The sequence below is a fragment of the Giraffa tippelskirchi genome, chromosome 1 (assembly GCF_054371585.1).
Source record: "Giraffa tippelskirchi isolate mGirTip1 chromosome 1, T2T-mGirTip1v1.2.pri, whole genome shotgun sequence".
NCBI classification, from domain to species: domain Eukaryota; kingdom Metazoa; phylum Chordata; class Mammalia; order Artiodactyla; family Giraffidae; genus Giraffa; species Giraffa tippelskirchi.
In genome coordinates this window covers 143,263,653-143,275,580 of record NC_137275.1, presented here as the reverse complement: position 1 = coordinate 143,275,580, position 11,928 = coordinate 143,263,653, and the positions used below count along the sequence as shown (strand labels likewise).

General features: G+C 40.5%; 2 protein-coding genes across 2 annotated transcripts; both read right to left on the bottom strand.

Annotated features, from left to right (window-relative positions):
- Positions 1–1,557: 1,557 nt before the first annotated feature.
- Positions 1,558–2,118, bottom strand: LOC145505692 (interferon beta-2-like). Its single transcript, XM_081488827.1, has one exon. It carries the CDS (start codon positions 2,116–2,118, stop codon positions 1,558–1,560), a length of 561 nt encoding a protein of 186 aa, XP_081344953.1.
- A 6,413-nt stretch (positions 2,119–8,531) lies between these two features.
- Positions 8,532–9,089, bottom strand: LOC145545393 (interferon alpha-2-like). Its single transcript, XM_081590272.1, has one exon. It carries the CDS (start codon positions 9,087–9,089, stop codon positions 8,532–8,534), a length of 558 nt encoding a protein of 185 aa, XP_081446398.1.
- Between the last annotated feature and the right edge of the window lie 2,839 nt (positions 9,090–11,928).

Here is an 11,928-nt window from a genome sequence, read left to right as displayed (position 1 = left end):
GAAGTCTGAGGGCGTCGCGGACGAGTGTAAAACAGCGGAGGCGGTGAGAATATTGGCGATGGGACGATAGAATCGCCTGTGGATAAAGTTAAAGCCGGCGGTGGTGTTGAGATTATGGGCGATGGGAGGATGGGACGATGGGACGATGGGCCGATGGGAGAGCCTTGAGCACCAAGAGGAGCCAGGTGGAGTCGGTGAGACTATAGGCCTAGAGCCCTTTTGGACAACGTGAGAAACAGCCAAGGCGATGAGACAGGCTATGGGACCCCGGGAGTGCGTTGCAGACAGAGAACTCAGCGGTGGCCAGGGGGCAAAGAACCATGGGACGGTTTGAGGGGTCTTCCTGGGGGTGAGACAGAGTGCAGCCACCACCTGGGCAAGTGACCAGGAAACAGTGAGCTCTGGGAATGCTCTGGAACTTTCAGAGTGTCTTTGAAGGTTTCGGCCTTGAAGTGGTGGAGTTAAGTATTGAATAGCTGAAAAGTAGGAATATTTTTAAAACACAGCAGTTTATTTTTTAATTAATTTTATGTTTAATTAATATACTTATTTTAAATGAAATATTTCACGTTTCCTATTTTATAATAAATATATATAATGTATTTAAAAAATATATATTTTAACAATAGCATTTTAATAAACATTATTTAAACTAAACTTTTTTGTATTAAAACAAGCATTTATATACTTTTACATTTCTATTTTTAGTGGATGTAAACTTGTTAATAGTTTCATGATTACTTTTCACTTGGGCTTCCCTTGTGGCTCAGCTGGTACTTCTAATTGAGAGAATTACCATGTTTGACAATTTCTAGTGACTCCATGATAGTCTTAAGTAATTTTTAACTCATGTTCCTGAAACCTCTTTCCGAGGACTACATTGTTGGAAATAAGGGTTGGCATACACAAGCAACTGAGGACATTTAGAAGGTCAGAATTTTTCATTTACTTTAGTAAGAATTTTATAAACTAAATGGAATTTTCCTGGATTTTATTGGCATCAAGAAGGCTTACTTTGTAAGACTCTCAAATGTAAGGTGATGTACATTTCTCCCTAATTAAAACAAAAGAAAAAACCCACATCAAATGAAGGAGCCCTACAACATGAGCTGTCTGGTACATTTAAAGAAGTGAACAAGGCAAGAGTAGCTAAACTGTATGGATACATGGAGAGTATGCCTATAACTTGAACATTGCACACGACTTCCTTGTATTTCAAATTCCTCAAAGGCAGGGACCAGAAACTCTACTACTCTGTAGGCTTCCTTTGCAGTGAATGTCTCCAAGGTGCTCTGCAATTTTTCACATGTGTTGTCACACAAATCAAGTTGACATTGAAACTGCTACATTGACTTTTGTTTCATAAATTATTTATTTCCCATACAAAAGTTTAAATAAATAAATAATGCATAAATCAATTTAAAAATAGGGTACAGTCTTTAACTGTCCATTGAAATCCAGTGAATTGCATTGTCAGTTACTTCAAGAGCCTCTGCTGGCTGAAGAGTCCACATCAAAGTCACATTGTCCATTCCCAGAGCCACAGGTGGGAGATGTTCAGTCATGGAGGTAACCTGTTAGCCTCTTCAGGAAAGAAAAGTTGGTGAACATTTGGACTCGCACGACTGTCCAGGCACAGCTGTTGTACTCCTTGGATTCCAGGTACTGCATGAGGTTGGAGTAATATTTCTTCAGGTGAAGAACGGTCATGTCTCCCATAGTGAAGTTTTTCTTCTGCATTATTTCATTATGGATTGGCTCCATACGATTCATCTGCATATGGAGTTCCACTAGGAGGTCCTCAATGATGGTCTCAGACCAGCCAGTGCTGGAGAAGTCTCTGGTGAGGATACCGAAGATCTGCTGGAGCATCTCATAGATGACCAATACAGCATCTTCCTTCTGGAACTGCTGTGCTTGCTTCATCTCCTCAGGGACCTGGAAGTCCATCCTGACCTCGAGGCAATTTTGAGGAGTTGAAGGTAAGTCCCGCAGGAGTTTCTGACACACCGCAATGCTCCGCCTTTGTTGGAATTGAAGCAAGCTGTAGCTCCTGGAAAGAGCTGTGGTGGAGAAACACAGCAGGAGAACCATCTGGAGGAGGCACCGGTAGGTCATGATGAAAACAGGCACTGGGCTACCTGTTCTGCTAGTAGATGCTGAAGCTGAGTCTTCAAGAGTTTGCAGAGTGAATGTCCTTCCTCCTTGAGTGTGGGCTACTTATACAGGATTGCCCTCCATTCTTTCTATTTAAGAGGAATTTCCCACTTTCAATTCTCCCTTTCAGTTTTCCTGTGTCATTTAAAGTATTAGTTGCCTCTAAAGCTCTTTTTCTTAAGCTCCTTGCTATTTTAATTTATATATACCACAGGAAAAAAGATATACAAACTGAGAATTTCTAATGTTTTTTAAAGTTTCAATGAATTGCTGAATGTTAAGGAAAAATATAAGCCAAATCTTTTGAACTAGGTTATTACAGGATTCTTTCCTTTGGAAAAGATTTTTCCTTTTCTTTGTCTCTTTTCATATTATGAGATTTGGGGAGAGGGGGTCTTGTTTGTATGAGAGTTTTCTTTTTCATAAGAATTAGGTTTAATTCTCAATTCTGCTATTACCTAACAATAATACTTGCAGTTTATGATTTGAAAAGAGTCACCTATTTTTTCTATCTAAAAGAGAATAATATTAAACTAAGTTGAAGAACAATAAATACATGATATACATGTATTTAAATACATGATACACATGTAAATTAAATACATGCAGTTTATGATTTTAAATAGGCACCTATTTTTTTCCTATCTAAAATAGAGTGATATTCCTAGAGGGGTGGGAGGGGGCAGGGAGGTTCCAGAGGGAGGGGATATACGTATACCTATGGCTGATTCATGTTGATACATGGCAGAAACCAGCACAGTATTGTAAAGCAGTTATCACTCAATTAAAAATAAATATATTTAAATAAAAAGAAAAAATAATGTATATTAAAAACAAAATAGAATGATGTTAAACTAAGTTGTTCTGAATTTTTTGGAGGCCTTAGCCATAAGCAGCAAGACATCACATAACTTTAGCAACTTTGTTGTTGTTTTGAGTCGCTAAGTCAGGTCTGACTTCTTGTGACCCCGTGGAATGCAAAATGCCAGGCTTCCCTGTCCTTCAGTACCTCCCGGAGTTTCTTCAAACTCATTATCACTTCATGGCAAATAGATGGGGAAACAATGGAAACAGTGACAGACTTTATTTTCTCGGGCTCCAAAATCAGTGCACATGGTGACTGCAGCTAGGAAATTAAAAGACCACTTCTTTCTATATGAATGTGCAATTTAAATTTTTCTGGAGGCCGCATCAAAAGAGTAAAAAGAAACAAGTTAATTTTAACAGTAGATTTTATTTAACACAATATATCTAAATGTTATCATTTCAACATAAACCAATATAAACTTACTAATGAGATAGGTACATACTTCTTTTTCATAGTGCCTTCAAAATATAGTCCATACTTTTAGTCACAGTACAGCTCAGACTGAACCAGTCAAGCGCTCAGTTTACCACATGGGGTTGTTGGCTCCGTGGTGAGTAACACAGCTTAAGATGGAGGGAGCAGTAGGAAAACAAGATCAATATTAAAAATCAACCACTTCTTTTTATATGAGCAATTAAAAGTTGGAAAGTAACATTTAAAAATGATACCACTGACAATAACATAAACAGTCTACTACTGAGAAACTGTCAGAGCTGCAGGTGCCTAAGAAGACATGGCAATTAAAGGTAATGGGGCATCCTAAATGACATCCCAGAACAGAAAAGGAACATTAGGGAAAAAACTAAGGAGATCTGGGAATTTCCCGGAGATCTAGTGGTTGGGACAATATGCTTTCAGGGCAGGGGGCCTGAGTTTGATCACTGGACAGAGAACTAAAATCCCAGAAGTCTCATAGCCAAAAATAAGAAAAGAAATAAAAAGTTGCTGCAACCAGAGTGTGTGTGTATGGGAGGGGGCGCGGAGGGGAGGCATTAAGAAGTTCTTAATAAAGTGTAGACTAGTTAGTTTTTTATTAATTAATTTATGACTGGACTGGGTCTTTGTTGGAGCAGGTGGGCTTTCTCTAGTTGAAGCAAGCGTGGGCTACTCTCTGTTGAGGTGCTCAGGATTCTCACTGTGGGGGTTCCTCTTGCTGCAGAGCACAGACTCTAGGGCATGGGCTCAGTAGTTGTGGTGCGCAGGCTTGGTTGCCTCATAGCATATGTGATCTTCCCTGACCGGAGATGGAACCCATGTCCCCTGCATTGGCAGGTGGATTCTTTACCACTGGACCACCAGGGAAGTTCTAGATTTTAATCCTTTTTAAGGTAGCCTTGACAGGCCAAATTACCTTCACTTCTGGCCTCTAAGTACGAGCCTAGAATTGAAATTTGATTCAAATTAGATGGCTAGAAACAAATGAAAAATAGAAGTGTTTTCTATTACATTGAGATTGCCTTTTTTTTTCATCTTGATCATCAATAAGGATTAAGCAACTTCTACAACTAATTCTTCTTCTGAGTGAGCAAAAACATGTGTAAGCATGTGATGAGGTGGTCAGCATCAGTGAGAAGGGAAAACAGAGTCTACAATAGGAGACTACCAAGGCCACCTCCTACTGAGACACACACTGTCATTTAGTGAGCAAATATTTATTCAGCAAATGTTTCTTTTTTTTTTCTGAGTATAATTTTAATCAGGTAAACATTGAAAATATATATTTTTCTAAAAGAGGAAAGAGTAATTTTTTGTTGTTTCTTTTTTTTTTTTTTAATAAATTTATTTATTTTAGTTGGGGGCACAAATGTTTCTTAACCACTTCAGAAATAAAAGAAGCAAATGCTGCCAATTTATTGGACTATTTTAAACATGTCTCTCAATAAAGGTTTGCTACTGGCTTGATTATATATTTCTCACATTCTTTCTGAGGTTTTTTCACAACATATTTATTATTTATTGTTGTTGCAACAATGAATGAAACAGTTTTTTCATTACATTTTCTACTTTTTAATGGACTAGGTTTTCCTTGTGTTTTCACACACAAACACACATCAAAATAATTTTGGTTTTTAACCTGGCTAACTTTAGAAATGCTATATCTAAAAGTATTTGGTTGGATTTTCAAATTTTTAAATAAACGTATATTGTCTGCAAATAAAAATTTTAAAGGACAGAAAATGTCAAGTGTGATGATCATATAGAGCAACTGCTATTTGGTATATAAATTTGTACTTTAAAAAACATTTTACAGCATAGTTGACATATGCATAGTCCATGTATGACCTAGTAAGTCCAGCAATCACCCTGGAAAAAAATCAAGTGAATATGCTTGAGGACATAAGTAAAGAATATTTATACCAGCACTATTGATAACAGCACCAAACACAAAATGACCTAAATATCCCTTAAAATGGCATAAATAAATAAGTTGTTATCTATGCTTATAATAGGTTTGTTAATAAAAAGATGTAAGAAACACAATAAATGCGCAAACATAGTAGTGAGTAAGAGAAACGCAACTCAAAAGAAAACACAAACCATTTGTATAAATGTATACAAAATTTAAAACTAGGCCAACCTAGACTGGAGACATTTTGCCCAGCAACCTAGAGAGCTCCTGTGAAGCTTCAGGACCATGATATGAAGCTTCATGGCCCATCGCCAGCTTGAGGGAAGAGCCCGTCTTCCCATCTTCCAGGTGCGGCCTCACTCTCGCCCTCTCTCAGCACCTGAGGCTGACTCTGCCCAGGCTGGGTTTGCCCTGTGCTCACAGCTAACAGCTGGTGGGCCCAGAGCCCCTCCTCAGGCCTCCCACCAGGTGTGGAGAGGGACAATATGCAGAGAGATCTAAGTGCCCCTGGTTGCAGTCTTCTCTCTTCCCCTTTCTCACACCACGGACATCTTGTCACAGGCCTTGGATAGACTCATTGCCCAATATTTTTCTTGCTTACTTCAGGAGGCAGCTGAAACTAAGTACTTGGCTGAAGGCCTCTCTGCCTAGCTCTTCTAACTCCTCCAGAACATACCCAACCAGAGGATCTTACACTCTGCCCCCTATCATCCTCAGAATGCTCCCTTCAGAGGGTTGATGGCCCAGGAACAGTTAGGAGCAGCCCATGCCTTGTTTCCACTGTTTGCTGCCAGACCCACTGCTGCTGGACACTCCGACTGGCCCTTTCAGAACATGCCCTTCTGCATCAAGCCTGCATTTATTTCAGATCCCAGGCCATTCTCTGAGCTGGACTTTAATTCTCAAAATCCCTATCAGGGGTGCATTGAGACAGGCTAACCTAAGGTTGAGAAAACAGTTAAAAGGACAACATATTGGCTGCAGCCACTGAACAAGGCTCAGAGGCCTCCCTCTGCTGACATGTGAGCAAGTCCCACTGTGTGGGTTCTGGGTTAGTTTCCTGTCTCTGAGGCAGTTTCCCTTTCATGCACTGGAGAAGGAAATGGCAACCCACTCCAGTATTCTTGCCTGGAGAATCCCAGGGACAGCAGAGCCTGGTGGGCTGCCGTCTATGGGGTCTCAAGGCATCGAACAAGACTGAGGCGACTTAGCAGCAGCAGCAGCAGCAGCAGCAGCAGCAGCAGAGGCAGTTTCTGAATCTTCCTTAAAGTGAAACAGCCCAAAGCAAAGCCCTCTACATACTTCAAACTGACAAGTGACTTGAGTGTTGTTACATCATCAGAGATTATGTAATGAAACCCAGAAGGCAAAAATAGCAAGGAAGTGGATGCAACAAGTGAAAAGGAAACTAAAGGCAAGCTGCCAAACGGGATTTCAGGATCCAGGCTGGGAATCCCCTCCGGCCTGGCCTCCTGGCTGAGTTGAGTGCACAGAGCAGAGGATCCTCCTGCCTGCCTGCCAGACGCCTGTGTCTTCCTGGCTGAAACTCTGAGCTGCTAAACTCCAGGGAGAACCAAGAATCCAGTGAGGGTGGGCTGAGTCCTTGTAGACAGCTGGCCTGTGTGCCACGTAGGAATATTTCCATCTAGAACTCTGGGTATTGTTGCAACAGGCTTGGCCTCGTCATCCCAGTGAATGGCTATTTCTCCTCTAGCTGTGCAGGGGATGAGCTGCAGGACTCTGCTTCTGAACAGCTCTCTGGGAACTGCCTCATCTTCCTGACCACAAACCCAGAACATCAGGAAATAATATTCTAACCAAATTCAAATAAAAGAGTTAATACGTAAGGAGCACTTAGGAAGTATCTGGTACCATTCTGAGCGTGTGCTGTGAATTAAAGCAATTAATCTTACCACACTTTCAAGATAAGCTTTTATGATTATCTTAGTTTTGCAGTTAAGACATAATGCAGCAATGTATAATTAGGCAATCTATTTTTATATACTAATGAATAAAAATCTTGAAGATCCATTTGCAAGTAAATATAAATAAATGAGAGACTCAAGTATATGAAAAATTGGTATTTATGTGATATACATTAGTATGTCCATATGTATAGATTTATTAACTACATAGGAAAATGTCTAGAAGGATACTCATTAAATTTTTAACAGTATAGAAATAGGGTGCATCCTTCTAGAGGTCAAGGGTAGGCATTCCTTTGTATGAATAATTTAAAAGTTTAGCAATGACATGTGTGTTTAATATATATAAATTAGCTTAAGAAACCCTCTTTACTTCTTTAGAGTCACATTTATCATGGCAGCTACTGGTTCTCACATCTCTTAGCTGTCTCTGTAATCCCCAGCCTGCCTTGTTCTTCTTGCCTCCATTTGAACAGTTTAGGAAGACTCTTTTCTCAGGAGTGGCCAAGTGTAGAAAACTTACTCCCCCTTCCACATCCTACTGCAGGATCCTAGATTCCACATATGCAGTTTGACCTCCCGTGATGTATGTGGGTCTCCACTAATGCTTGACGGCGCTCCGGTTCTTACAGGCCTCAAGCAGGCAACTGTGTCCATGACCTGGGCTTTTCTCCACTCGTCTCCCTCCCACCTCTAATCAATGTCTCAAGAATCACATTCAATCCCTCTTCAAATTGTCCATTGTTTCTTCTATGACCCAGGGTGGGTAACTCCGTTCCCTCTTTATTCTGGTGACTTCAGTATAGGTTTATCTTGCAGGATCAGGCTTTGGGTTAGATTTTATTCAAAGGTGTGTGCAAGTCAATTTGTTTTTTTCAAATTACTTTTAGTTTCTCTACTGACAAACAAGAATAATCTTATACAAAATATAGTACAAAGCAAATATCTTATGAATGATAAAATTTTAAATGCTATGAACAGACTAAATATTTCCAATAATTTAAATAAATAAATAAATATTACAAGTTTTTAAGATATGGAAAATGGATTCTTAAATCCGTTTTAAACATCTATGGTAACAAAACATTTGACATACATTTAAATAATCCCATATATTAGCTATTACTTATATTTCATCGGACACAAAAATAGACTTAAAGGTTGCATATTGAGTCTTAGAAAATAGCCAATTAGTTGACCAGCTGAACTGTTTTCAGATTCAACGTCTTCTTTATTTCCTGAGTTTTCTGATGAGCTTATTGGCAAAGAGCAAGCACCTTCTAATTTCCATGCTGACAACCTCCCAGGCACAGTGGCTGTATTCTTTCTCTTTCAGATACACACTGATTCGCTGGAAGTAACTCTTCACAGCCAATCTGGAGTTCTCACTCCCTAGAGGCAACTGTTCTGTCATCTTTCCCTCCCTCAGACATGTGTCCAGCTCCTCCAGCTGCTGATCAAGTCCTGCGAGGAATCTGTCCAGGAGGCTCTGGTCCTGACCTGCCGAAGAACCTGTGGTGCTGAAGAGCTGGAAGATCTGCTGGAGCAACTCGTGCACAACAGCTGTGGCTTCTGTCTTCTCAAGCCTGGTCCTGTCCACCAGGGTCTGAGGAAATCTGAAGTCAGTCCTGTCATTGAGACAGGACACAATGGACACACTCTCCATCTGACTCCTACGTGTGAAGCTTTCCAGGTTGCCGTGGCTCCCAGGCAGCTCACAGCCCTGAGAGCACATGGGGCTGGAGCAGAGCATCACCAGGGCCAGCAGCACAGAGACGGGCAGGGCCATTGGGACGCTGGGGGCTCTGCAGGACTGCCTGGAGGGGAGGTCTAGGCAAGTTCTGAGGACTTGGGGTGATGGGTGGCTATTAAAGGGTGAGTAGAAAAACTTTCATTTTCTGGGTTTTTCCACATTTTGCTCTTTCCTTTCTTTTTCTACTCTTTTTAATGAAATCAATAAAAGTGCTAATTTTTGCCATGAGTGCCTAGGTGGGGGACACTAATCACGCGTGCCACTGTAGTTGATAGCTACACAGCTGTATATCATGCTTCTCACACCTCCTTAGTTGTTCCTGGGGAGGAAAGTCTGGTCAAAGTCAGTGAAGGGAGAAATATTCATACCAAAAAAAAAATATGTGTATATATATATATATATATATATATATATATATATATATATATGTATATATATGATGGTTTATCCAGATCACCAAGAAATATTAAGTATAAAAAGAGCTTATAAGAGGAAGATTTTGATTTCTCTCATTTTTTTCCTTATTTACTCTTTTCTCCCTTCTTTAATAAATATTCAGTTGTGTGTGTTCCTTTACGATATTACCTGAGTTGGCCTTACGCTCACTGGAGACATTATAGGAAACAGCATCACTGATATCATTTGTGAAAAATGAATTATGTTGCAACTATAATCTGCAAGGCAGTTTTTTAGGTGCTGGTCGTCCTAAAAAATTCAAGTTTGCCTGTGTTTATTTCTCTCTCTTCTACCACTACAATATTTCACAGGAAACTTTGCTTCAGTCACTGCGTGAGAGTACGGATAATCTCATCTCCTTAGATATTTCACTGGGAAGTGATAACCTACCATACACTCAGGCATATTGAGATTGCAATTATATTCAAACCTTGTAATGACATGTCTTTACCAATTCTGTAAGGTACAGAGAATTTTTAATAATATTAATGGCAGAAGTTTTACATATAGCCTCTCAGGAAAGTGTTCTTAATAAACATTTCATTAATTTTCACAGCTTCCCTATGAGATAATTACTATAAGTATTGACATGTTTGCAAATAAGGAAACTGAAAACTCAGAGAGATTACTTAACTTGCTAACAGTCAGGATTAACTGCATAAGTGGTACTTGACCACTGAACTATTCAGCCTCCACATCATTCCTCATCAACCTTAAGCATTCTACTTAAGCTACACTGTGTACCATTGTAATTAAGTAATCCATCTAATTATGGAACACTTGACTGCCCTGATAGACTGTAAGCTCCCTAAAGGCAGTAGTGCCACATGTGGAGTATCCAGGATGGTGTCTGTCCCAGAGGAAGTGCACAGAGGTTCTCTGTCCCACTGTTGTTGTTCAGTCTCTAAGGCATGTCCGACTCTCTTTGATCCCATGGACTCAGCAGGCCAGGCTTCCCTGTCCTTCTCTATCGGTCAGAGTTTGCTCAAACTCATGTCCTTTGAGTCGGTGATGTGATCCCATCATCTCATCCTCTGTCACCCCCTTCTCATCCTGCCCTCAATCTTTCTCAGCATCGGGGTCTTTTCCAATGAGTGGGCTCTTCCCATCAGGTGGCCAAAGTATTGGAGCTTCAGCTCTGTCCCAGAAGTAGCTCTAAGAGAACTATACACACCAAAGTTTTAGTAGACCTAGAATTTGAAGACTGTTTTGGAAAATGATCATCTTCTGAAAACAAAGACAGTAAGAGTAATATAAATGGATTTTTTAACTTTCTGGATAGTTTCTCAAAGTATTACCTCAGATGGGAACAGGGACTCTCAAAGTTGCTAACTTGCCATAGTTGGTCAGGGTCCTCCTGTAGGTATTAACCAAACTCATTTGAGATATAGGACTGGAACTCAGCAAGTTCTAAGGGAAATGTGTACTCTTCATTTGTAGTGTAATGATTGTAATGTCCCTGGAAGGAGTGAATGGTATTTTTGTGACAAAGAATAGGAATTGGAGAGGAAGAGCTTACTAAGTATCCCTCCGTGATAGGAAGCACATTGTCCGAGCAGACAGCTCAGTCCAGAGGTTTAGACAGTGGACACGGGGGCAAGATTGTCTGGGTTGATGTTGTTATAGCCACGCGCTCCAGGAAACAAGCTCCCTCAGAAGGACGATGCAGATAGTGAAGTGCAGTTTATTACACCGGCGGGCCCAAGGCAGAGTCTCCTCTTAGCCAAGGACCCCGACCAGCATTTGTGAAAATCTTTTATACCCCATGTGTACGGGTCTGAACCCACTACCCCAATTTCTTTGTGACTTACATAAACAAAGGAAAGGTAAATACAATCACAATAACCCCATATTCAAACAATCAATTATCAATAAGCCCGAGGTGACAGAAAAAAATCTATGACCTGTCTGGAGGTAGGGGGATTAGTGTATGTTTTCCCTTAGGTGATGAGTAACCTGAATACAATCTTCAAGATTCCCCTGTCCGAGGGGGTCTTGTCCTTCTATTGTCGTTTCCACAGGCACTAAGCACAGAGTGTGATGAGTAACCTGAATACAATCTTCAAGATTCCCCCGTCTGGAGGGGGTCTTGTCCTTCTATTGTTGTTTCCATAGGCACGAAGCACAGAGTTCAGAGTCCATTAGGGAGGTGGCCGAACATAATCAGCATGAACAGGCCTAAAATGGAGTCCAGGCCCCATTAATTCCTTCTTCAATGTCACAGCTCCAGCCTGCACTGGCTATGTGACCTTCAGCACTCCGGCTATCTCCTTTTAAATGGAATTGATAGTGATGTCTGTTTCACTGGATAGTTGTGAAGACTGAAGGATGTAACGGACTTCTGACAATGCCAGGACATATAAGCATTCAGTATCTGTTAGCTGTTCCCACGAGGCAGAAAATTTACACATCCAACTAT

Excerpts from the sequence above, each read along its gene's own strand:
- LOC145505692 (XM_081488827.1), bottom strand. The coding sequence starts at position 2,118 with ATGACCTACCGGTGCCTCCTCCAGATGGTTCTCCTGCTGTGTTTCTCC.
- LOC145545393 (XM_081590272.1), bottom strand. The coding sequence starts at position 9,089 with ATGGCCCTGCCCGTCTCTGTGCTGCTGGCCCTGGTGATGCTCTGCTCC.